We start from the raw sequence: 25,676 nt of genomic DNA on the forward strand, positions 1-25,676 counted from the left end.
TTTCGGACTTCCTGTAACCGCCCCAGCCATCCCAGGAAAGGGGATCTCTCTTTGAATGGGCTTTCCCGAGGTTTCTTCCCATCGATCTGGCCCCCTGGGGAGTTTTTCCTCGTCTTCATAGAGAGCTTGGGCTGGGTCAGGAGCTCCATCAAAACTGTCTTTATTTGATGACATTAAAGTCATCAAATAAAGATGTGTTTTACTTAAAGTAAAATTGGATCAAAATAAAACTTGTTTAATTCATCTTTGCTGAGGATTCTCCTTCATTACTATTTTGTTTTGTTTTGTTTTTTTTACCCATGGTGCATTTTGACAAATAAGAAAACTGAATCAGGTCAAAGTGTGCACAAAGACAGTCACACTGCAAATGATCTGAAGACTTGCATCCGTTGCTCTAACCCCCAACTAGTTTAGACAGATTTCCAGGTTCTACCAGAGGTTTTTTCCTTCAAGAAGGGAGTTTTCCCTTCCCACTGTTGCTGAGTGTTTGCTCATAGTGGGTTGTAAAAGCATAAAAGTTAATAAGAGGCATTCATAGCAGAGTTATCACAGAGGGAACTATATAGCTTAAATGTACAATTTCTACAGGACGAATTATAACTTCATTATGTATAAAAGCTTCTGTGGATAATTACTCCTATTTGTAACTTTACACAAGAGAAAGTTTGGTGTCACACTATTTATAACAGGTTGGGTTTTGTCCTCTGAGTTGAGCCTTTGGTTGCAGTTTATTGAAGAATTTCCTCTAAAGTAGCTGTTGATAAAGATTTAAAGTCCTGTTTATATACAGAAATATGCTTTAGTTCATGTTTTTTACATGTCTGCCTCAGTGGATCAGTAGAAGATCTGGCACAGGAAACTAGATGATGAAAAAAGGGTACGAATACACATATATATCTATATCTATATAGATACAGATATATAAACACACACACACACAGGTTGCAACGTAGTATTTTCATTTTTTCTTAGCATTTCTTTAACGCCTTGGTGCAAAAGAATACCTGCATCTGTGTGTTGGAAAAAAGAACTACAAATTTGGAAAGGAATTTATTCATGTTCTTACTCATAGATGGAGTACATGGTTTAAAAAACACTGAGGAAACAGATATGAGGCGGCTGTATTAACATAAAAACATTAATACAGTTAAAAATGAATAAAAAGTTGCACGCTTAAACTTATTTCTCTACAGTTTGTACAATTAATCCATGTAACAATAGGTTCTCCCTTAATATAGTAGTTATTAAAATATCTTTACATAAAAATACATTTTTAAGTACTCTCCAGTGGAAGTCTGTTGTGGCTTATGTTTCTAAATGACACAACCATAAAGCAGCCCACAGAATATACAAATATGTCTTTGATAAGTGAATGTTGGCTCCCACAATGGCCTGTTAAGTTATTGCAAAAATAATTTACTGCATAATATGTCAGATTAGAACATGTTATGAGCACAAAACTGAAGGGGAAACAATAAAAACAAAAATGAAAAAACAAATACTAAATTAAGTTAAAGGATATTTCTTACTATACTATATAATTGTATAATGTTGCGTTTGATTGCAAAAGAAAACCCACCAAGAAAAAAAGAAAGAAAGAAAAAGAGAGAATAGTTTAATATATTCAAAACACATTCTTTTCTTTTATTTAAGCTGTAGCGAGATTCAGATGGACAAAAGAGAAAGAAAATTATTACAGATTTGTTTTATTAATCATGAATAAACTTTATTATACACAACTCTAAATTTCAGTTGGTCTTAGTCAGATGTGTTTTTAATTAAATCCTGCAACACTGTGCTCGCTGCCATCACTTTATATCTTAGTGTGCAATTCAAATATATACTTATTACAATATTTTCCCCCTTAACTCTCAACTCGCGTTTTTAAAATGTCTGTGATCATATTTGTCCGTTGACTTCTGTCTGGGCCTCGAACGATTCATCAGACAGGTTGGCAGCCTCCAACTGATGCTCCAGACTTTCATCATCGCCTCTATTCTGATCAACTCTTATCTTAAACTTAGTGATGAACTCATTACTGGCCAGCGCGTCCTCCTTTTTAGGGCATGTGGGCTTTGATAACAGCCGGCTTTCCAGTCGCTCTGCAAAGAAAATTCACAAAACATTTCTTATTTGGTAAGCTTGTTAACAAATTTTAGTTCAGTTTTGCTGAAAGTTATAGCATGCATCAAGTAAGAAGCAATTGGTTTTTAAAAAGCATATACATTCCCCAAAACATTTTTATTATGTGCATTTTGGAGAATAAAAGATTGTACACAATTTCCCTTTTTAAAGTAAAAAGATTATTAAGTCTAATTCTTACTTATTCAGTAGATTAAAGTATTGAAACATCATTATTCATAAAATATGCACATTACAAAATTAAAGTTATTCAAAAACTACTCAAGTACTTACTCCAATACTCACATTATTCAAGTAAATTTAATTTTTGCCAATGTAATGTCACATAAAATCTTAATCTGAATAAGGGATTTGAACCCCACTGTCACGGCCAGGGGATCAGCAGGCCGCTGACTAGTAGTGTTCTCTCTCTCTCTCTCGCCAGGGCGGAACTCATGGTGGGTTCACGCCCTCGGCCCACGCCCCTCTGAGGAGGAAACACCTGGGCCTCATCAGTGCAGCCAGCATTTAAGCCAGGGAGTGGCTTCTACTCATCACTGGATCGTTGTGTGTGACTCGCGTCAGTGCAGCCCGGCTCTGAGCAAGTTCTCTTTTGCTTCCCTGTGCAAAACCTCTAACGTGTGTTTCCTTCTGTACATAGATCCCCTGGACCCGACTCTGCATCCCCCGAGCGGTGTTTGGAGAGAGAGTCAGAAGAGGAGCAAGTGTCTTTTCCCTACCTGGATTTCCCCAGAGCCTTTTCCCTGTCACCGCTTTGTATATAGCACTATCCCCTGCACTGTTTGTATATACACCTGGTGGAACTGTAATAAATACAGACTGTGCCTCTGAGTCCTGCGTGTGAGTCCTCAAGCGAACCGTGACACCCACACAGATGAGAGCTTAGCAGTGAAGCTCTCTCTTAAAATTTGAGTTATAAAGTCAGAAGTTATCACTGACAGAGATCCATGTTCTTTTAACATAAGAAAGAATATTTGCTGAAATTGACATTAATCCAAGCCCTTAAAACACCATTTTGGATTAAGCATTTCCTTTTAGAAAAGTCTTCAATGAGCAGGAAGCTCCAGTACTGAAAAAAGAAGCCAACATCAACTGCTAAACGTGCTAAAAGTAAGTAAGTCCCCGTAGACTCCTATGATCAAAACACATACAGTATAAAAGTTATAGGTTACAGATCTGAAAAGTAAAACAAATGTCAAAGTGCAAAAAGACTTATGGTCCCATAGAAGTCTATTCCATTTGCCTGGAATTAGGTGAACACCTTTGTGACAAATTTAATGGCTCAGTCATTTGTTTCATGTCATATTTAATAAAAGACTGACATGGTGGCATGTGGAATTGTCCATTTTGCACATATTTGGTCATTCTAAGCGTCAGAAGGGGAAAGATCATTCTGGGAATGCCTACTGGCGAAGGATGTGTGACTGACAAGTCCAGTGTGTGAAGTTTAACTACAGTCTAAGGAGCTTGGAAAGAAAAGCATCTGGACTTCTTTAAGTTTCTTGAAGATGTTTCACTTCTCATCTGAGAAGCTTCTTCAGTTCAGAATTTCTTCAGAGAACTGAAGAAGCTTCTTGAATGAGAGGTGAAATGCTCTTCAAGAAACTTAAAGAAGTCCAGATGCTTTTCTTTCCAAGCTCCTTAGACTACGATGACCTGAACGACTGAGAACCTTAACAGACAGTTCTTCCCTTCATTCATCATGCCTGATTTCAAAACACCAAGATGGCAGTCGTGAAAACACTCATCTTGAGTCTTCATGGGACTATGGTGAGATCAGTTATGCCTCTTATGATGCTGTCCCAGACTTCAAAGCAGTATAAAACATGTTTGCAGCCTGTAACAACTGTGCATGCGGTTATTTTTCGTTTTAAGATTTCCGTGTTTAAATCATAATAAGATTTATTTTTAATTTTAATTAACTTGAGGTGAGTCAGATTCTTTCATTCAAGTCACTGAATGAATCTCTTGACATGTTTGGGGGTAGGTGCCTTTTGTAGCATTTTAATGCAATTATCTGACAGATTATATGGTCTACACCATAGGTGTCAAACTCTGGCCAAATTTGGCCCGCAACCTAATTACATTTGGCCCGCGAAGCCATACCAAATTACTATTAGAGCTGGCCTACTGGTATTATACAGCTAATATATATTGTTTAGTATTAAGCTTTGCTTGTTCCATATTCAGTTTTTCAGCAAAATGTGTTTGAGTCCATAAGAAAAGATTCATTCTTATATCTGGAGGAATAAATATATTTCAATAAATATTAAAGTTAGCCCGCGACTTTGATCCAGTTTTGAATTTTGGCCCACTGTGTATTTGAGTTTGACACCCCTGGTCTACACTGTTATTAACTATACTAACACTCTGTTCCAGAAGTCTGTGCTGCAAAGAGGCAAAGTGAATACCGCACCTGCAGGAGTAATGGGGGTCATCAGTCGGTTCAGCTGGATGTTCCAGTGCCGTACCTGTTGACTGGCATTCCTCAGCCTCTCCTGGACCTCCTGGAAACAAAAATCATGCAGGCATCTTCATCAGTGTTGTTTTAGAAGAGCACTAAATAAGATGCTGCTCACAAAGCCAGTCAAAACAAACTTGTTCACCTCCAGACGCTGGTGACTTCTTTGGCGAGATGCCTGCAGATCCTGGAGCTCCTGAGAGGCAGAGTTGAGGGCTGAGGGGGTGTCCTCATCGGGACTGCCATCTGACAGCTCCTGTATGGGGCTGAGGTTTTGCATTGTACGTTGCTGCTCCTGGAGGAGCTGGAAATGTTTCCTCTTTTCATCTTCAGCCTGCAGCAACCTGAAGGAGGGGAAAAAGGGAAGAAGCAACTGAAAATGTTAATACTTCTCATGGATATCTCAGATCTCCATCACAAATAAAATAATAAAGGGCCATAATAAGAGTTAGAAATCCATTGTTACCGCTCAAGCTCCAGTCTGGCCCTCTCCTCCTCCAGCCGAGCCTGGATCTCCATATTAAGGGCAACTTCCAGCTGCTGCTGTGTCAGCTCCAGCTCCCTGATCCTCTTCTTCTGTTGTTCAGCCTCCTTTTCCTTCACCTGCATCTCAGCCTGCATGCTGTCTTTTATCTATGCACACACACACACACAGCTACATAAACAGATGCACCAACAGAGCGGTATAAACTGACCTATTCCTGAATTACCTTTTCCTGGACTGTCATAACCATTTTTCCAAATCATTAAAGACTAGGTGTGAATTTTATAATGACAGTCAACATTTTGCTGGAGTTCTCAAAGATCAAAGTCAAGGAGAAAAGACTCTGTACATAATTGGTGTCAAGTGGAAAACTTTTTTTTTTACCATCACAGCCTCTTTCAGCTGTCTTTCCAGTTCCAGCTGCACCTCCCTCTGCTTCCTCCGCTCTCTCTCCTCTGCCTCCCTTCGGCGAGTTTCCAGTTCCCGTGCATGCTGTGAAACAGATGAAAGAGACATTGTTTGCTTTGTGTTTTCACCTCTATCCAGCAGGTGACACTAGGCCATCAGCTTCGAGGTTCAACGTATTGTGCTTTCAGCGGTGCTCTTCTTGATAACTTGGTTGAAGTAAGTGGGTATTTGAGTTCATGTTGCTTTCCTTACAGCTGTAAGTAATCTGCTCATTCCGCTTTTGATCTTTGGCACCAACAAGTGATTTTTTCCCAGAGAAGTGCTGCTCACAGGAGATTTCCTCCATTTCAGACCATTTTCTATAAACCGGTTAGATGGTTGTACAGTTTCTGAAATACTCAGACAAGCCTGTCCGACACAAACAACAATGCATGTTCAAAGTCATTTAAATCCCCTTTGACCTTCAGCAGGTCATCTTATTAATGTATACATGCCTAAATGCACTGAGCTGCTGCTATGTGATAGGCTGATTAGGTATTTGACCTAATGAGCAGCTCAACAGGTGTATCTAACAAAAATTTGGCCAGTGAGTGTACAGTGGGGCAAAAAAGTATTTAGTTAGCCACCGATTGTGCAAGTTCCCCCACTTAACATAAGAGTTATGAGTTATAAGATGCAGGTCGATGTGTAAAAATAACTCAGTTGTTTGGTGGTGGCTATGGCAGGGCTTCCACAGAGGCCAGCAGGTGAATGAGGGAAGGGGAAGCAGGAGGAGAGCCCCGAGGCGGCCACCAGTCCGAGTGTCAGGTGAACTGAACTTCAGGTAAGAAGTTATGACCTGCAGTCTATCTGGGTCAGATATAAACCAAGTTTAGGTGGAGTTTATTTTCGTTGTGCTGACTTTTTACAGTCAGTTACAATACCTCATACTGTGTGAGCTAGCATGACAAGTTTATACAGATGTTCGGTTGCTATGATGTTACTGATAGTGAACTTTATTTTATTCATAAGGTTAGTTAGTAGAGTTGCCAACAGCTCCTTAAAAAATGGAATGGTCCCTCATTCAGAGAAAATATTACGCGTTTGGTATTGAGCTGAGAAGAGACGCAGTTTGTCCCGGACTTCAGCTAGGATGGAAAAAGACACAAAACTGGAGTTATTCTGTCTTTACGCTGCACAGCTGCCTCTTCTCCTCTCATTATCTCTCCTCTCTCTCCTGTTGCTACTTCAATCATGAAACTGATCAATGATCAGCTGATCGTCTCTCTTGTTTGTTTATCACCCACTTTGAGCCAGAAAGAGGAAACCAGCAGATGTCGCGCTAAACAGCAGCAGCACGTTTAAGCTTGATCAGCTGTTGTTAGAATTTATTTAGTTAGAATGTTTGCTGGAGCCACAGCTGTAAAGCTGTAAAGCTGCTGGTCATGATGTCGGTTTGGATATGTGGTGAGAGGGAAACATGAAGATGAAACCAGGAGATGTCCTTACTGAATCATCAGAGCTGAACAGGTGATGGAGAAACAGGTTTACCTTTTAGGTGACAGGAATGAGTTGAAGTTATGAACTGTTTCTGAGAGATAAATAACACCAGGATCCTTTTTTTATGTAGCTGACAGCTGGTAACTGTGCAGGGGCGGGTCTAGCAAAGTGTTGCCAGGGGGCCAGGTAGGGCATTAACAGGGAAAGGTGGGCACAAAGAAATACTTTTCTTTTTTATTCTCATTTAAAATATCTAGCTTTTATTAAATAATTATCTGAATCTTGTGAAGAAAGTTTTTATCTGACGTAAAATGTATGGAAATCATACATATACCAAAAAGACTGTACATCACTGTCACAACAGCATTTGTTTTCATTCAAAGGCTTTATGGCTTTAATACCTGGTGGGCCAATCTGTAGTGAAAATGCCCAATTTTTTGTCCCAGTCCAGCCCTGCAGGTTAATACTGGCAGTGTCACCATGCCAGCTGACTGCATTTCATCATCAGCCAGTGTTGTTCTCAATATTACCAAAGTAAGGCAGCATATAAAGTATTTACTTGCTTTCAGGTTTTATTCAAATGTTAGTCTTTTCAGTTGTTTCTCCACTTTTTTCCTGTTTCAAAATCAAACACCAGTTTGTGAGAAGATTATCTTCTTTTTTTTTTTTAACAGGCATTGGTTTTGCATTGGAATTGGCTAATTTGCCAATTGTATGTTAAAAATGTTCGTATTTTAATATTCAAAAATGTTTTTGCCCAAAACACATGTGCACTACATGTCAGTAAAAATACTATGCAAATATTGATGTCCTTGAATGCTGAATAAACACTGACTGATTGTATCTCTTGTACTTAATCAACACAGTATCTAAACACTTTGCACCGTAGTGGTTAAAATCTCATTCTAATAAGGTTACGGTTATTAGGTTTACAGGGTTATTGAATTATGGTGAACGGTTGGTAGAATTGTTTTTAACATTATCTGCCAATTACATCTGCCACCCTTCTCCAAATCTGTGCCCCTACCTGGCCCCCCCAACAAAAATTTTCTAGACACGCCACTGCATCCTGGTGCATATATATTGTGCATGCGTGTTCCTTTAGGAAACAGGAAGATTGGTAGGAGAAAGAAACGTATTAATCTTGTTTGTTAGGATCATAGCCATAAATGGAGGACTCTTATAAAGTCCATGGATTTTCATTCACACATATTACATGAGGTATCTACTCTTTACACACTAAGGATCCACACTACCAGGGCTACGGCACACAGCTGTTTTATAAATCATCAAAACCAATACTATCCTAAGATTTATTATATACAAAAATGATCTGTTCCAAAATGTTTTCATGTAATCCTGAAAACAGAAAAACAATCTTCTGCACTATTAACCATCCACAAATGGAAACAACAGACAATACAGGTGATTTTAGCTAAAAAGCCAAGAAAAAATTGTGTGGTGTTTTTTTTTTTTTTCAAACGATGTAATTTACAGCCACAGAGGACAGAAAGCTGCAGTATGTAGAGAAAGAGAAGAGTTAAACCTATAATCAACATGAGTCCTTGTAGATGGCAGCCTCCGGTTTTTAAAGACTTCTATTGGTCTCTAGTGGACAACAGAGGTAACTGCAGGATTGGAGCCAGAATAGTGTAACTGCAGTTCAAAACGACATATTTTTTTGATTTCCCATAGAAAGTGTGTGTCCAGCCACGTGTCAGTCCAAGTGGCAGGATTTAGTAATTCTGGTAATAGTTAAATGTAAGTCATTCACAAATATTAAGTCGCAACATTTCAGTCTGACTAACCTTGGAAGATTACACGAAGACAATGTCCAGATATGCAGACGCACGCATATATCTAGCGTATAAGAAATTTCTTTGCACAAACTGTTGAGTCAAATGACATTTGTTTTTCACAGCTTCAGGGGGTGCACCGTTCCTAGAAATACTGCAATACCAGGTCGATGCGTGGAGTGGACGGAGCAAGCCCCTATTCCATCTCCCTGCTCCAAAAATCAATTTAATATATGGTCCCCGGGTAGGGGACGTATCAGATATTAAACTGATAAGAACAGATTTTTTCTTTTGGAAAAATTTTTATTGATACTCAGACATATAACAACATCATCATCATCCCATTTATTTTCATAAGCCCACCCCATTTAAAAGGATTACTTCTTTATTATCTCCCATCCCCTTTTAAAATACAACAGGAAAACAAATATTTAAATGTTTTTTCCTTTTTTTTTTTTTTTTTTTTTTTTTTTCATAGAGAATTTAAATTATTTAAATTATTTAAAAAAAAAAAACCGTTAAAATCCTATAATCGTTCCTGTATAACGGGGTTACCATATATTTTTTTAGTTCTTCATTTTCTTCTGTACCACATCTCTTTCTCACCTCCTCCGCGTACTCTCCCGTACAAAAAGTCACGTCATAGTGCTTACTTGCCGTGCTTTGCTGGAGGCAGTAGATTTCCTCTGGTTGTACCTTCAATGCATCATAAAGAATCCTTCGTCCGAAATTAATTCTGTCATGGAAATCCTTTTCTTTATCCATTAGTTCGAATCTCAAGGTATTCCTCGTTCCATACGACCATGTATTCCTCTCCGAAAAATTGGCCGACGTCGCCGCCATCCTACATTGCTTCTCGCCTTGTAACTGATAAGAACAGATACTACACTTGATCTTAGCCAAAAGGCCGAGAAGCGATACCCACATATCGCACGACAGAAACGACTCATTCTGCTTACTGCAACTCTAACTCATGGTTACAATGAAGAACACAGTCGCCTTCTAACAAATGGTAGAGGACAGGTCGATGTTTTACTGACGTTTTACCTCCGAAACATCACAATATAACTATGGTCGGCATGTTTCAGTTTTTAAACGGCGCCACATATATGACGACACTTTAGTTTCTGAAACGCCGGTCAGCGCATGCCGGTTAATGAGATTCAAAATCACGTGGTCGCCTGCAGTCCAATCAGCGGTCGTTGAGACGGAGCGTCTTCAATTCATTTTTATAACTTTCTTGGCGTTATAATTGTTTTCATAATATGATAATTACAAGATGAAAGAATTATAATACCATTAACGTGCGTTGAAATGAAACGACGAAAATCAAATAAACACGTCTATGATTGTTTAAGGTTACACAAAGACACACTTCCGCCCTCAGGTGTACAGACAGAAAACTGCACAAAGTCTACTCTAGACCACAGTAATCTACTGTAGAGTACTGACACTGGATTTGCAGCAGTTTCTAACCATGGAAGTGGACATACAAAACTAGCTTAAATAAATTACAATTATTTCTGCATTTTTGTAACTTTGGTGTGAAATGACTCTTCCCAAAGCCTGACAGGGTAATGGCTTTCCTGGCTATTTCTGAGAAGGGTGAAGTTGGCCAAGTCTGAGAAAACTTGCAGCTGGAGGTTGAAAGTCTTGGTTTATCTTTTCTGCATTTGTATTACTTTAACGAACTAACCCCAGTGCTATTTAAAAAAAAAAACATGACAAACAAACAAAAGAAAAGCGAATACATTTTTTACACTTTAGCTTGTTTAACAGTTAGCAAAACACCCTTAGGTTAGAAAACACACAAAAAACAAACAAATAAAAAAAAGTAGGATTAACTATAGGAAAACTATAGAAAACAAGTTTGCAAAAGCAGTTTATGTAAAGTTAACACAATAATCAGTCATTTTACTGACCTGTCACTTAACCTCATTAGTTGTAAAATGTTCCTCCAGATATTCCTCTTTAGTACCACTTGCTTTTTCAGCCTTTCCTTGCCCTTGTTCCAACGTTTTTGAGACTTGTTGCTGCCTTTAAAATCAAAAGGACGTGCTTCCAACTTTTCTTCCTTATACCGTTGCATAACCTGTTTATTTTCCCATTATATCGTGCCACAAGGAAAATGTATTTGTGGGTACGATTACCGCTGAACGGTATGAAAAGGTTTTAGAGTAACACATGCTCCCATCCAGAAATGGACTTGAAGCATCATGAAAATTAATAATAATAATAATAATAATAATAATAATAATAATAATGTCATTTTTCGTCATTTTTATAAAAAATGTTTGGTTTTTTTCTTTCTTTCTTTGATATTATTTCTGTAAATACTTGTGTTTTCTGATGAATTAACGCCTGTTGATAACTCCCTGTACAATTTTCTCTCTTCTCGATACGCATTTATTGTGAAGGAAACCTACCGGAAGTGATATATCTAGGTTGCTCCGGGAGGCCGAAGCCATGGACTATCAGATCGAAGAAGAGGTGGGTTTGTTCATAGAAACTAGTTGTTGTTGCACGTTTTTCCTGTCACATACTTTGAATTCGCGTGCAGACTACGTTTCCCTGAAAGTGTGGTTAGAAGGCTGTGTCGCCTTGCTAGCTTTAACGGCGCTTTTTTCATTCAACAGGCTGGGTTCGTCGTTGAAGACGTGAGCACAATCATAAAAGAGGTAAAAAAAAAAAAAAAAAGTTGTTGTTTTTTTAAAAACAACCCTTGGCAGTGTTGGTATTTTTAGTTTCACCCCCAAAAAGCTCGAGTTTAGGTTCTGTCGGGCCTTGGCTTTCAAATTTGTGTGTAGGAATGACCGGTTGCTAAGGGCACGGTAGCGGTTGCTAGGCAATGTCTCTAGCTGAACAGTTATACAGTACTCCACTAATTTGCCCTACCATATTCACTCCTTGAGGAAAACCTTTATTAAAAGTCTTGATTTTATTACCTTCTAAAAATAATAATAGCTGTATAAGACTTATTGTAAGCTGTTTGATTACTGTGTTGATTACTTTGTTTTTTTTAATGATTAAAAAAATGTCTGTATAGTCGGTGGAAGCAACCATAGGAGGAAATGCCTACCAGCACAACCGAGTGAACCAGTGGACCACCAGTATAGTGGAGCAGTGCCTCAGTCAGCTCAGCAAGCTGGGAAAGCCTTTCAAATATATTTGTATGTGGACTCCTACCCGTGAAATAACCACCTTGTGTCTCTTGTGGTTTTCAGTGGACGTTAAAAAACAATATATATGTTTTTACTGGATTTCTAATTCAGTTTTATCTGGATTTTTTTTTAACACATTTGACTTTATTGTATGCATTTTATTTTTATTTCAAATTAGTATTATTTCATGCTGCTACAACAAAGGAATTTCCCAATGTATTTTTTTTTAAATCTTATTATCTTCTCTTGTTCTGTTAGTAACCTGTGTCATCATGCAGAAAAATGGAGCAGGTATGCAAACAGCCAGCACATGCTTCTGGGACAACTCTACCGATGGTAAAGACAAAAACACTTGTGTATTTCTCATGTAGAATGTGTTCTTTTTTTAAGTTATTGGTTTATCAATGAAAGGATTTGCGTCCCAGACTGTGCGTGTGACTGTTTAGATTGTATTTCAGTACAACCTCAGATGAACAGCAATACAGTGATTTAATAAAAACTAAGCGCAAGTGCAACAGGAGAATGTAAAATACTAAGTACATATTTGCTGCATACATTTATTTATGCTTTAAGAGAGTGTAATAGTATCAATAGTATAATAATCAAATACACTTCATTAACTGATCATCAGCAACTGCAATGATCAGCAAGTGTGATGCCCAAATCTCTGCCCGAGCAGGTTTGGGCAGTTTCGTTATTACAATGTTGAGGAGGACAAATTCCAGTAATACCATGGAGAAGCACATCAGTTGTTCTTCATCTGAACTTGTATTTACATCATTTTAGAAGCTGCTAAGGACCCAGTTATTTTTATCATGTCCTAATACTAAAACTTTTGAACTAAAACAGAACTGAACAACTGATATCTCAGGCTGTTAATCATGTTTTGCACATGATTTGCTAATTAAAAGACAAATTCAGATCTAAATTAAGTTTGACTCCCCTGATGTAGAGGCTTAATCAGGGCTCAGAACAGTAAAGATGAATACAGAGGAACTGATCATCTTAATAACTGATTCATGATTTATATTTTTAGTTTTCTGTGAGAAAATTAACCCCTTATTTTGTTTGAATGTATAAATTTAACTCCGCTACTTACTGATATAATGTAATGTTATACCCAACAGGAAGCTGTACAGTGAGATGGGAGAACAAGTCTGTGTACTGCATTGTCAGTGTATTCGGGCTCGCCATCTGAACCTACATCACCAAACCCAGTGATTGTGTCCACATTTTTGAGAACTCCTGCTGTTTGTTTTGGGATTTTGATATGTTCATCTTGTGTGTTAAGAGAGATTTATTAAAACAGATATGCCTTATGTACATAGTTTTATTTACACAACATGACATGATACTGCTACATGTACAAGCTTTATCTTTTGAAGCAACAAATATTGCAGGTATTTTTTAAACACCAAAAACCACCCAGTTTAACCACCTTAAACTAACAAAAGCTACACTTGCACCGAAAGAATCAGACATGTACACTAATCTTGAAGCACTTACAATTCTTAAGATTGCAGTCCCATTTAGAAGAAAATTGGGTGATGTAGAGACAAGGCACCATCTTGGTTAAAATATATATTTACAGAGAAGAGAAATAAATTTTTTTGGCCAATTTGTCAACTTGACCTCCAGCTTTAGGCAACTGAAAAAAATGGCACAGTTTCCCACATTGTAAGGAAATATGGGCAAAGCTGCTGGGGGAAAAAAGTTTGCTTCAAAACAATCCAACAACTACTGTACATGCTGGGATAAAGAAACATTTAACATGATAGGTCTGTAGTCCATTATACTGCTGTGAGAAAATACATGCAATGTGTCACAAAATACAGTGTCATCACTTTTTTGGCAAGATAAATAAAATTCTTGAAAAGTGCATTTACATATAGCTGCTTTGCCAAAAATAGAAATAGTGAGTGGTACCAGCGGTCGAGTTTAAGGCTCTCTGTATTCAGCGTCTTGAAGACAGCAGACTCCCTGTTTACATGTCGTGTCAGGACAAGCGAGCCACACTGTATCTCATGTGCAGCAGATGCAGCATTACCTGTAAATGTCACTCAGCTCTGACCAGATAAGTGACTTCCCATTGTTCCCAGAGTGGAAAGAAATGGCATTAACACAAGAAAGACAACGGTTGTTTAATACAAGGCTTTTTTTTTTTTTTAAAGGAAAAAGAAATTATGAAGAAATGATGATTTCACAGAAACATCCCTGGTTAATATGAGTCCTTTTTCCTGATAATTTTAATCATCAAGTTGAGAAAAAAGGCTGGCAATGGGTAGGTGAGGGTAGGCGGTTTATAGATTAAAACAAAGTGTTTGTTTCCCTTATTTTCAATTAAGAAAAAAAGTCTGAGTGGCTACATCATACCTCACCATCCAAAAGCAGTACATTCAGTAGACATGAACCGTTTTAAAAATATAATTATGTACACTTTGGAGTACATAAATTCATGTGCATCCTTTTTGTACATGTGCACAAGAGTTTCCAACGTGGACACAGTCAGAGATACCTCAGTCACTGTCACTCTCATCCTGGTACTTGGCAGTTGCTTTGATCGCACGCCCGTTTTGTAAAGGCATGTCTTCATAATCACTCCTGAAAAAAAACAAGAAAAATATCAGGGGGTCTAGTATGCTTACACTGAGTTTACTCTGCACAATTAAAAAGGATTTGAAAGGCGAGTAGATAAAACACCTACCCGTATATCACTTCGTCGTCTGAGTCATTTAGCATGGAGAAAGCTGGATTATCCTTCAACTGGGAGTCTGGGAAATTCAACATAAAATTTGAATTTAAAAAAAAAAGCGTGCTGGTATAAATGAGCAACAAAGAAACTTCTATCTAACTCACCATAAAGTGCATTTTTCGAAGGAGAATACACAAATGCTAATGTGTACAAGTAAAAGTTGAGCAGGCCATAGAAGGACAAAAATTCAGCTGGTATGTTTTGAATTAAGGAACAGTGATGATCAAATGGACTAGTACTTATATAGCACTATTTGAACACTCATAGTACTTTCTTTACTACAAGCCTCATTCACACACACATCCAGCATGTTTTTCAAATCAGGGTTCAGTATCTAGCCAAAGGATCCTTCAACATGTAGACTAGAGGACGCGGGAATTGAACCACTGGCCTTAGAGGACAACCCACTCCACCTCATGAACCAATAAATATGCCAAGTTGTGATGAAAATGAGCACAAATGAATACAAGTCAAAGGATATAGTTCTGGTAATGGGTGGACAATTCAGCAACAAAGTTGTCTTGAAGAGCCTTAGCACCAAACCTCAGGTAGAGAATAGCCATGCTGCGGGAGAAAGAGAGGTTAATCAGAAACACAGAAATAGTGAAAACATTTAAAAAAAAGTTTGCTCTTTGTTGAACATACCTTATAATAAGAACCACAAACGTCAGCGCTGTCAGAAACTTGAGCCGGAGATCTGGTGATCGAGAAGAGACAGCTGGTTAACACTTTTACATTAAAAGTTGAAGTCGAATCGAACGCTGAGAGTTGTGGTGTGCTCTGATACCTGAGTAAGGCATGTTCTTAAGTTCAGAACAAGCTCTGACAATCAGGAATATCAAGTATAAGATGTAGAGGGCGACGACAATCAGGAAGAAGACTTTCATACCCTTTAAAAAAATAACAAAGGGCTCAAAATAAATGAAAGTAGACCTGAAGCTATTTCTATGTAATATCTATCCATAAGGACATTAATCAAATTAAAATGAACAAAAATTTATAAACTTTAGTCTTTTAAATGACAAATTACAGATAAAACATTACACACTGGATAAGAAATTTCTTCAGCTTTCACTTTATAAGAAGCTGTTTAAAGAAGTGCTAACGGTAACAGTCTTACCTGAAAGTTCGCTATATCCACTTTGTACTGATAGGTGGGATCTTGGAGTTCATTAACCCTGAAAATTCAGATGGAGTAAAGCTTAGTCTGCTTGTTCGGTATGCATATAAATCACAAGTTCAATGAGCTGGGTTCTGTCTGGAGGTCGTGCTTACGTTTGCCATATGCCCAGAGTAACTGCTGACAGCCACAGAAGACCGACGATAACCAGCTTAGGCAGGTAGAAAGTCAGAAATTTCCTCTCACCCTGCAGAAGCAAAACACCAAGATAAAAGATTCATGTTGGTGTGCTAAAAATGGAAGGAAATCACTGAAGCTGCAGATTAATACTGTACCCACCTGGACTCTGATGCCGTGATAAACACAAAGCCAGAAGAGCAGCAGAGCACACAGGAACAGTGCCTGAAAGAAGGTGTCCAAGGTCCCTGGAAACCAGCTGTTCACCAGGAATGACAGCGGGAAGAAAGGATCTGAACGATGAAAACAAACAAACTGTTGAGTGTGTACACAGAGAGGTGTATGTTTTCTTATAGAAATTATTACCCAAATGTTCTTATTGGATGATTTATGTTTCTGTAATGTGTCAGGTGACGTGTTCACCACGCTTCATATCACCTGTTTGTAAGAGTCAGCTCTCTACAACTTTAAATACACATGCATAAATAAAAAAAATATATATAAATGGCAACTAGTCTGTACAACTCAGATATAATGTTTGTAAGTGGAAACGTATTTTAATTTAGTTATATCCATTTTCTCCCACTTATCCAGAGGGGGCACTTTACACCCTCTGTCCAGCCACTCCAACAGCTCTTCTTTCTTTAGCTCCTCTCAAATGACTTAGCTCCTGACCCTATCTCTAAGGAAGAGCCCAGACAATACTCTGAGAATTCTCATGTCCCTCACTTGTACTTGAATACCCACAGCATGTGACCATACATAACCATACATGAGGGTAGGTAGAACGGTAGATCACACTCATCTCTACTGTCACCATAATATACTGCATCACGGCAGACTCATGCACCAATCCACCTATCAATCTCCCACCACCCCTATCTAGCTGAGAGCCACAGCCTCAAGACTTGCAGGTCCTCATCCTCATCCCTGCTACAAACTGCCCCAGTGCAAGGTGGAGGTTGTCACACAATGAAGCCAACAGGACCAGCTCATCCACAAAAAAGTAGAGATAAGATGCAAGACCACTGAAATCGATCCCCTCCTTCCCCTTGGGCACATGTAGAAACGCTGTCTGTCAAAATTATGAACAGAATAGAAGACAAAAGACAGCCCTGGGAAACTCCAGCTTTTGTTTGTTGAGTTGGTGCAATCGGCTCCAGGTGTGTAAGTGACAGGTAAAATGTGTCCTCAAGTGAGAAGAGAAACTTACCATTGTAGAGCAGCAACAAAGGGAGAAGAATAGACATCCACTTCTGCTCTATCCCCCAGTCTCTCATGGAAAATTTCCTCAGTGAGTGAGCAAACATACACTGGCACAAACAGGAAAAAGTACCATTAGTTATCCCATCTGGAAAAAGGTTTTGGTTTTAAGTGCTATAACAGGACAGAATGTGCAGATCAAACTGAATGGAAAAAAAATTATCATGTTCTTACGGTCACCATGAAGGTCAATACCACAAAGACAAACCGGAACCAAATTTCCACTTGTGAGAAGGTGGAATTATATGTTTTCCACTGAAGAGGGAAAAACAGGGGAGCAAGAGAGAGAGGAGTTCAAAAGCATGCGAGTTACTTGAGGCCTTGAGCAATTTAAAAAACAAACAAACAAACAAAAAAAACCTGGGATCTTTTTAACTTACCACAAACTTAACCTTGATGTCATATGTGATATTTTCAAGGCCTTTGAAGCTCACCATAACCTGGTACTGGGTGTAGTTCAGGTAGCCCAGATGCAGTACAATGATCTCATCGCAATTCTGTGAGGTGAGACAAAAAGAAAAAAGCAAAACAACACATGCTCAATAACCATCTGCACTACTTCTTAAATGTGCATCTAAAATTGTCTTCTCTGACACACACACTGCTGTGAGAGCAGGCTGACCGATACTTACAGCAGCCGCGCAGTGCAGCATCCGTGACTTAATGCGCCCGTTGTTGATGTGCATCACGCTGGCATCCTGCATCACTCCCTTCAACTCAACGTTGATCTCAAAGGGCTGCTTGAAATCTCTCACTGACAGCACAAATAACAGTAGTGTTACGTGGTGTTACGCATATTATACTAAAAGAGAAAGCTGTCTCCACCCCAACACAAAACTGTAAAAAGCTCAATCTGTGGTCTCTTACTTTTGCTGTTTTCAGCCTGCATCACACATGTGAGCCACAGCTGCTGATTGTAGGTGGTCAGGGGAGAAGAAACTAGATGAAAGGGCCCAGTCTGAAAACACATAAAGAAAGGCACAATCTGTTTATACATTTATTATTATTATTACTATTATCAGCAAACTTCAATTATTAAAAAATTTCACAAAAGGGGACGCTCAAATGAGAACGCTTTTCTCAGACCAACATAAAACAAAATAAACTGCTACAATCAATGACAATGTAATAAACAAACATAACAATAACATGCTTCGCTAAAGTATCCTTGGGCAAGATATTGAACCCCTAAAACCTTCTGATAAGTTGTGAACTTTCAACGACACGCTGTTAAAGACACAGTTGAACTATGAACATTAAGGTGATGTAATAAAATGTGCTTCTTATCAAGGTGCTGCACTGACATACATTTTTAAAGAGCTCTTCAAATAAAGATTATAACCTATACTAACACAGTAAAGTGAATTTGTAGAGTGAAATCTGATTAATTAATGATAATTAATAATAATAATAAAGCCTGGTTAATGCAAACCAACTGATGGTTAATCTCAAAGCCTTAAGAAGATCATCTCTGCAGCAAGAAGAGAAATTATGAGTGGAGAGGATGAATCATTTCACTTTATAAGCCATTTAATCCTATCCCTTTAAAATTCCAATTTAAGCGAATCACCAAGTTCTCCGTGACTGCATGAAATAGCACAATAAAAAGACACTAGGGAAAATATCTAAAACTAGATTTTTGCAGTCTATCTTTGGGACATTTAAGTTTCACCACAGCAAAACAATATCAATATTGTTAAGAAGCGTTGTGTAAAAGGAGTCTAATTCTCCAAGCAGTGACTCTCTTATCAACATTTTCCATCAAATTCAAAGTAATGGGCATTTCCTTGACTTTTCAACAACGGTCCTCAAATATTTTAGTGCAGAACTGCCGATGCATATCCTTCTATCTAACAAATGCCTCACCTTAACAGAAACGTTTTTTGCAAGGAACTGGTCACCATTGTGCTCCTGCTCAGCAATAATCCTTGGACCTACAAAATAAAACACTTGTTAAATCAGTGCAACATCCCAGAAACCTAACCTAACCTCAAACAGGAAAAGATAGGCGATGGCTGGTTTATTTTAACGTCTACATTTGAATGATCACTGTCATCATACCTGTTATTCCTATGAAGACTGTGAGGCCGAAGCACATCAGGAAGACCACGAAGACTAGCACAAAATGTCTTTTAGATAGGGTGTACAGCCGCATGGGAGCCAATCTGTCACGGGGAGACAGTCACTGGGGTTATCACACACTAAGTAAGACATCCACACGAAGAAAGTAGCACGAACGAAACCTGGTGGTGAATATTTGCTTAGTGGTTTCGGTGTTAGCTCAGAGGCTGTTCAGAGACGGATATGTCAACAGTGATTAGCTCCCATGCTACTTCATGCTAGCAGTGGTTGATCCCAGCAGAGCCACACAGTGCCTCTAACGCTACTTTTCGTGCTTGTAAGTACTAGTGGAGTACTTCGAGGATCTCGGCTGGACAAATCTTACCCGTACATGTCCATTTCTGTCGGTTAGCGACGTTGGTCAAGTGAAAACCCGTGAAAATTTCGCAGTGAATCCACATCCGCGTATCAACATCACTCCACGACAACTGGAATGCAACGTCATGGAATGGGAGGGGCGGAGTCTCGTGACGGCAGCAGACAGGGGAAAGGGGTCGTGAAAAGGAGGCTTCTGGGAGTGAAGGAGCATCCCATTGCCTCCTTTGTTTATCAGCTCACTAACGTTTAGTACCTTAACACTATGCAAAGCGTTACATACACTAAATTAATTTAGTGTTGTACATTACATCGATATATTTAATCTATGGTAACAGAGCCTTATTTTATTCAGGCGTGTGATTAAATATCTTCAAAGTGACGGCTGATTGTAGTTTCGCGCAGGCGTAGTGGGAACACATCGCATGTCGAGCGTTGACTTCTAACAACCGGAGTGATGAAAATTATATCTCTCACGAATCATACAACCAACCATTTGCTTTTGTACAATTAAATATGGCTTTTAACCGACATTAAAATACATCTAAAGAAATACATTTCTACAGGGTAGCACTTGTTGCCTTTGGTAGAAATCGTACCGCGTTTAAATTGCGGATTTAGCTAACATATGTGCTCTAAGTGTATGTCGGCAAAGGACTCAGCCTTTCCCGTTTTCCCCATTTATTTGAATTTCTCCTGCCTTATGGTTTAGAAAACCACTGGTTCTGTATAACATTTTTTTTAAACGAAAAAAAGACGGATGGCTGGCGTCACGACAGAGATGTAAGATATTTCTGATTTAAAACGCAGACGTACACAATGAAAGTAAACCCACCATGCATGTGTGTATATTTAAGCTAGAGGCGCCTACCTATAAAAGCGGTCATCGCGATAAGGTGTCAGGTCCTCTTTGAGCTCATTGTAGGCCTCCCGTATTTTCCTACAGAAATACTTGAGCTCGCTGTACAGAGGGTTCTCCAGGCCGGACGAGTAGTCGGTGTCCATTATTATTATTATTATCACACCCGAAATGGCGATGAGTAAACAATCCGGGGGCCTCAGTAAAAGGCGCAGTCACCTGTCACGTATTGTTACGTGCGTAAATTAAAAGTGCAGCCCAAGCCGTTTTGTTTGTGTGGCTTAAAAAAAAGGGCTGTTAAAACAAGAAAAGAAGAGCGGGGGGCGGAAACGTAGAGGACAGTCACATGATCAGAGTTCAGCACCATGGACAGAGGCTGTTAACAGGAAGCTACATTGGTCAGTAAGAAGTGTCTGTGGAGCCGTCTTTTAGCTCTAACAACCCCCATAGACCACGGTTGCATAAAATAAATTAGTAAACAATTTATTGCGTCTTAGCGCAATCTGAGTCACACTGATTGACAGGAGGTGCGAGCAATCACTGAAAAATGGGTGGATTCAAACATATAGATAATATAGGGGTTTTTTCCCCTTAACGTAAAGACAAAATAACTAATTTAATTTATTCTACAAACTGGCATTACACCAGCCAAACCATTTAAGCACATACACAGTTTAATAAACTCTAAAAACTGTAAAATGCAACAAAAAAAATAAAAAAAATAAAAAAATAATATGACAAAAAATGAGGTAAAAACTGCAAGTACAAATCTAAATACGACAAAACATGAGGTAAATTCTTAATTTTTATGCGCGCTTTCGCATAAATATTAATTACGGTAAATGAAGTGTGCGATTAAACTCAAGGCTTTTTCTTCTATTTTAAAATATTGATAAAGTCTCCTTTAATAAGAGGAATTAAGTTCTTTTTTATCTGTGCTATAGGAAGCTGTGCTTTGGGAACGTCCACAGGTTTATACACATCTCAGTAGCAGAATCTCAGACTGTATTAAATTAGTCAAAATTACGATGTTCTTTGTCTTTTCTCAGCAGTAAAAGTCATATTAATTGGTACTATCAGTGATGGCTGTACAGGTGTGTCGCACTCGCCACTTTCAAAGTGTCTGCTGTCTGAGATAACAGAACCACCTTGTATATACTGGTTCAGCAGCTGCTTAGATCTGATTTCAACCATGTGGACGTTTGCCTCAGTATTCAATGTTGAGGTCTGGCATGTGTTTGATGGAAGGCTGTGAACACTCACTGTTGTACCTCTTTCGTGAACTCTTCTGCACATATTGATAATTTCAACAAAACCATTTGGATTCATCACTTCATAATACACAGTGCCACTGATTAGCAGTCCAGTTCTTGTTTAATTTGGCACACTGCAGCCTTTTCTCTATGTTTTCATTTCTTAAGTGTGGCTTCTTGATAGTCACCTTTTCATTGAGACCATTTCTAATGTGGATTCAGTGAACTGATGGATCAACTGAAGAGTCAGCTGCTAGCTCAGGTCCTGGATTTTCTTTCCCATCTTGTAAGGACACGACTTTCAGATACCGTTCATCTGCTGTAGAGTGTTTTTAGGCCACCCACTTCATCAGCTTCCTTAAATGTGTTGAGGACACACCATCCTATGATATATCACGTTTCGGGCTAATAGTACTTTGGAAACCATTTGTGGTAAATTACAGATTCAATAAAGAATTTTTTTTTTTTCCAGCAGGCTGATAGCAACAAAGTAACTAAAGATAGCAAAGAACAAATGTTAAGTTCTAAGTTGTTTGCTATATAGACACAACACTGGTTCATCCCGCCATTTAGGTTCCTGTTTTGAGCTTGAATGATCCATAGATAAGTGTTAAGTGGCTTATCAACCAAACAAACATCCCTCTGAAAATTGTCAGGTACAAGGACTGGACTGAAAATGAATGAAAAAGCAGCCTATGTCCAAAAAAACCCAACAACAACAACAACAACAACAACAACTTGGAAGAACCTTCAGAAACCTGGAGGACTATTGCTTAAGAGCACAAAAAATTACAAGAAAGTCTGGCTCCTTGGAGCTTTGCAGTATATTTATGTATATTTAAGACAAAACCAGTGTTTTTCTGAAACAATGACATTTTATTCAAAAGATGCGTGACATATACAATTATAAAATAATTTACATGGCATGCCTTACTATCCATTCACTATAAACGTTCAGTCACCAAGTCAGACTGACTTTTTTCCCCAAGTTTTTTTTTTTTGTCATTTAAGTCTACAGCTACAAATACAAAGCACAGATCTTTTCTAGAGAAAAGCCAAATTCTACAATATCTACAACAGGTCATCATCAGTTTAAAGTGAACCCTTAACCAAGTCCATTAGCAACGCTGAACGTGAACTCAGTGGCTTACACTTGTGAACTCCTGTGAACAATGAATGAGTGTGTATGTGCAGGAAGTCATGACCACACATGGTTGAAGAGGATAGATTCAACACTGATGGGGCTGGTAGACTGCACAGCTGAATACAGACACACCATGACTTGACATTTACACTCTACATAACTAGTCTACAAACTACAATAAACCGGGCACTTACTCATTCACATCTTTTCCACCAATGCAAACTTCACAAAACATCAAAAAGTCACCTGTTCCCATCCCTCAAACCCAATCCCTGCATTTCCATCTCATAACTTGGGCTATACTTGTAAACCCCCCCCCCAACACAAAGAAATGTTTGGGGGAAAAAAACTTCACAATATACAGTATGTATACTTGATCTACATTGAGGAACAATCTCATAAATAAAGATGTACAGACCAGCAACTGAGATGCTAAAGTAAAAAGGTAACAAACTGTGGTCACAAGAAATGACAAAGGTTTTTTTGTTAAAGAAAATATTGCACAACTAACAAAAAAAAAAAAGTTTTCTTTACGACATGCTCGTTTTCAAGATCAGGAGACCATTTATTTTTCTCCTCAGTCCACATCTCTACAACCCACTTCCCAACAGACATGCTTGTTTTGTTTTTTTCTTTTTTAAATATGAGAAAAAATAAAATAAAAAAATCTAATAATCTCATCAAACCAAGCAGAGCTGGTCCAAAGTAAAGAAGTTACACTTCCCAATAGGCCTGTTTGTTTCAGCTTGAGATTTTCAGAAGTCTATATTTTGGCACAAATATTTGAGGTGGTATGCCATCACACCTTCCCAATTTCACTGAGCACTCAACATTCCCGTTTCTCTCTGTGATTTTTGGCTGTCATCTAATGCACATATTTGCACCGTGAATGAATAATTTACTGCTGCCCATAGTTCTTCCAGCTGGCCTCGCTCTTTGTCCTTAGCTGATCACAAACAAAAGCTTCCCTGCCTCAAACAGCAACAACAACAACAACAACAAAAACCCCAAAACAAAACAGCTTTTCAGATTTCAAAGTCAGCTTACTGAACGGGCAGATCTCGTAGCTTCATTCTCCGTCGGAGACCAGACTTTAGAGTTTCAGTGATGGTAAGATCAACTTAACTGCTCTCTATGGTCCTGGCTGCTTAGTTAAAACAGTACTACAGCTCTCCTCCACATGTGGAATTACACTTACACACAGTGGAGACAAGTGTAAACAGAAATCTGCCACCTAAGTCTCTTTACAACATTGTACATTTGACTGATATGTATTTACATGAGTTCTGAAAAGAGTATGAAATGGCATAAGTGAAATATACAAAAATATTTCATGTACCTTACTAGGATGTTTAGTGTGGTCTTTAAGAGAAGGGACAGCCCCCCCAAAACAACAACAACTACATACTCACTTCACAGAAGTGACATCAGGTGACAAATCACTTCATGCCAGAGCTTAAATTGTTCAGTCTCGGCCTTGGCCACTTCTTTGGCGCCCATGTCACCAGTACAGGATAGTACAGGATACGTCTGTACACTGCTATGACCTGAATTCTCCTGACTACACAGTAATATTCAAACTCAGTCTCCCAAATAAATCAGGTAAGAAAGCTGTGTGAGGATTATGTAACACAACAATGACAATAATGTTAAGATTTATATCTGAATCGATAAACAACATGTACATATAAATTAGAGTAACATTTCTTCTTCCTTCAAAGCAGCACGTGGACTGCAGGTCTTTACCTTTCAGATATTGTGACAGTGGCCCACTTTTCACAAAAGTGAAAAGCATGAACTCTTAGTAGTGTTCCAAAATAATGCATATATCTAAACCTCATTTCCAGCCCAGACAGGCTGCAACAGTAACAAAAGGAAAGGGCAGAGAGCAAAAACAAAAAAAGACCCTCCTACCCTCCACTGTGTTTAGTCTTTTAAGAAAATCCTAAAAGCAAAAGCAGTATAATAAAGTGGTAACTGTTTCACTAAAGGTTTGTACAGCAATGGATTTCAGTGCCCAGTAGTACCTGTGCGCTCTAGGGATAACAAGTTTGATCTCCAGAGTGTGTTTTTCAAGTATTACTGCTGCTTCTTTTGAAAACTGCACCATAGCAATTCCTCTCTCTCTCTCTCTCTCTCTTAACCAATTGGTTATCACATCTATAAGCTTCTCCTAGCTAAAGCAGCATTTATTTGCATGATGATTTACCAAAGCTCAGCTCTTTGGCCCTACATGCACTGCAGGGTGCCGGCAACTGCCGAACGGAGCAGGTCTGACGGCATCCTTCATAAATGCAATCGATGCTTTTGCACCAACACTAGTGGCAGCATTGTGTAGTGCAGCGTGATTGTATTTCTCTCTATGGCCAGGGCTTATTTTAGTCCTCGTCTCCAGAATCCAATCCAAGAGTTTATGATTCTCAAATGAAACAGCTGTACCCCCTTCAACAGACTGCATCTAAAGCCCACAACTCAGGGTAAATAGGGAGGAGACATCTCATTTGAGGCGTTGAGTAACATTGGCCAAAGCTACTGCAAAGGCCTGCACAGCAGAGAAGGGATATTGGAAGTCCAGGATGTAGGCATTGCCATCAATTCTGCCAAACTGCATCACCTACACAGGAAAAACAAAACAAACAAACAAAAAAACGTTCATGCAGGTTGAAAGGAAAAAAGGTTCAATCCTGTTGGAGAAATGCTCTAAATCAATAAATGTTGAATGTGTGTACTTATTATTTCTG

General features: G+C 38.6%; 4 protein-coding genes, 1 long non-coding RNA gene and 2 pseudogenes across 8 annotated transcripts in view; 2 read left to right on the forward strand and 5 right to left on the reverse strand.

The window, feature by feature from the left end:
* Positions 1-1,829: 1,829 nt before the first annotated feature.
* Positions 1,830-5,618, reverse strand: LOC146652313 (uncharacterized). Its single transcript, XM_085381631.1, has 5 exons — positions 5,472-5,618; positions 5,070-5,236; positions 4,749-4,947; positions 4,559-4,649; positions 1,830-2,102 (listed from the first exon to the last, which is right to left on the reverse strand). Exons 1-5 carry the CDS (start codon positions 5,601-5,603, stop codon positions 1,900-1,902), a joined length of 792 nt encoding a protein of 263 aa, XP_085237757.1. The 5' UTR covers positions 5,604-5,618; the 3' UTR covers positions 1,830-1,899.
* LOC146652314 (uncharacterized) lies at positions 2,028-2,973 on the forward strand. Its single transcript, XR_014907543.1, has 2 exons — positions 2,028-2,701; positions 2,783-2,973. It is a non-coding gene; the product is annotated as an uncharacterized LOC146652314 (long non-coding RNA).
* A 3,281-nt stretch (positions 5,619-8,899) lies between the features above and the next one.
* Positions 8,900-9,074, reverse strand: LOC146652315 (U2 spliceosomal RNA; annotated as a pseudogene).
* Positions 9,075-9,573: 499 nt separating this feature from the next.
* On the reverse strand, positions 9,574-9,689 carry LOC146652316 (U2 spliceosomal RNA; annotated as a pseudogene).
* A 1,520-nt stretch (positions 9,690-11,209) lies between these two features.
* dynlt1b (dynein light chain Tctex-type 1b) lies at positions 11,210-13,250 on the forward strand. Its single transcript, XM_085381632.1, has 5 exons — positions 11,210-11,260; positions 11,407-11,448; positions 11,817-11,940; positions 12,190-12,267; positions 13,059-13,250. The coding sequence occupies exons 1-5, from the start codon at positions 11,237-11,239 to the stop codon at positions 13,127-13,129; spliced, it is 339 nt and encodes a 112-aa protein (XP_085237758.1). The 5' UTR covers positions 11,210-11,236; the 3' UTR covers positions 13,130-13,250.
* An 821-nt stretch (positions 13,251-14,071) lies between these two features.
* tmem181 (transmembrane protein 181) lies at positions 14,072-20,832 on the reverse strand. 2 transcript variants are annotated; one of them, XM_085381629.1, is made up of 17 exons: positions 20,551-20,832; positions 19,305-19,408; positions 19,110-19,177; positions 18,111-18,201; positions 17,876-17,997; positions 17,624-17,740; positions 17,418-17,498; positions 17,194-17,293; positions 16,143-16,273; positions 15,959-16,050; positions 15,804-15,861; positions 15,471-15,573; positions 15,329-15,380; positions 15,165-15,247; positions 14,788-14,877; positions 14,636-14,702; positions 14,072-14,532 (listed from the first exon to the last, which is right to left on the reverse strand). In XM_085381629.1, exons 1-17 carry the CDS (start codon positions 20,682-20,684, stop codon positions 14,448-14,450), a joined length of 1,578 nt encoding a protein of 525 aa, XP_085237755.1. In that variant the 5' UTR covers positions 20,685-20,832; the 3' UTR covers positions 14,072-14,447. The 2 variants fall into 2 exon arrangements, with proteins under 2 accessions (XP_085237755.1, XP_085237756.1); XM_085381630.1 differs by lacking the exon at positions 20,551-20,832 and adding an exon at positions 19,690-19,818.
* A 1,824-nt stretch (positions 20,833-22,656) lies between these two features.
* tulp4a (TUB like protein 4a) overlaps positions 22,657-25,676 on the reverse strand; it is a 29,456-nt gene continuing 26,436 nt past the window's right edge. For 2 of the 3 annotated variants that reach the window (XM_085381553.1, XM_085381554.1), the window contains exon 14: positions 22,657-25,549. In XM_085381553.1, coding sequence (XP_085237679.1) covers positions 25,433-25,549 — 117 coding nt within the window. In that variant the 3' untranslated portion in view covers positions 22,657-25,432. The remainder of the gene's footprint in view (positions 25,550-25,676) is intronic. The other variant, XM_085381555.1, reaches the window with a different exon arrangement.

The sequence above is a fragment of the Rhamphochromis longiceps genome, linkage group LG15 (genome assembly GCF_057381845.1).
Source record: "Rhamphochromis longiceps isolate RC_006_pf linkage group LG15, R_longiceps_female_GT1.1, whole genome shotgun sequence".
In the NCBI taxonomy this organism is placed as follows: domain Eukaryota; kingdom Metazoa; phylum Chordata; class Actinopteri; order Cichliformes; family Cichlidae; genus Rhamphochromis; species Rhamphochromis longiceps.

What these genes read in the sequence shown, in the direction of transcription:
- LOC146652313 (XM_085381631.1), bottom strand. Translation starts at nt 5,603, where the DNA reads ATGTCTCTTTCATCTGTTTCACAGCATGCACGGGAACTGGAAACTCGC. An exon ending in GCCAGACTGGAGCTTGAGCG is followed by an intron (nt 4,948 to 5,069) that starts GTAACAATGGAT and finishes CCCCTCCTTCAG; the next exon opens with GTTGCTGCAGGCTGAAGATG. An exon ending in GACCCCCATTACTCCTGCAG is followed by an intron (nt 2,103 to 4,558) that starts GTGCGGTATTCA and finishes TTTTCTTTGCAG; the next exon opens with AGCGACTGGAAAGCCGGCTG.
- dynlt1b (XM_085381632.1), top strand. Translation starts at nt 11,237, where the DNA reads ATGGACTATCAGATCGAAGAAGAG. An exon ending in TGAGCACAATCATAAAAGAG is followed by an intron (nt 11,449 to 11,816) that starts GTAAAAAAAAAA and finishes ATGTCTGTATAG; the next exon opens with TCGGTGGAAGCAACCATAGG. An exon ending in CTGGGACAACTCTACCGATG is followed by an intron (nt 12,268 to 13,058) that starts GTAAAGACAAAA and finishes TATACCCAACAG; the next exon opens with GAAGCTGTACAGTGAGATGG.
- tmem181 (XM_085381629.1), bottom strand. Translation starts at nt 20,684, where the DNA reads ATGGACACCGACTACTCGTCCGGCCTGGAGAACCCTCTGTACAGCGAG. An exon ending in GCAGGCTGAAAACAGCAAAA is followed by an intron (nt 17,998 to 18,110) that starts GTAAGAGACCAC and finishes TTGTGCTGTCAG; the next exon opens with TGAGAGATTTCAAGCAGCCC. An exon ending in TATTGACCTTCATGGTGACC is followed by an intron (nt 17,294 to 17,417) that starts GTAAGAACATGA and finishes TGTTTGTGCCAG; the next exon opens with TGTATGTTTGCTCACTCACT.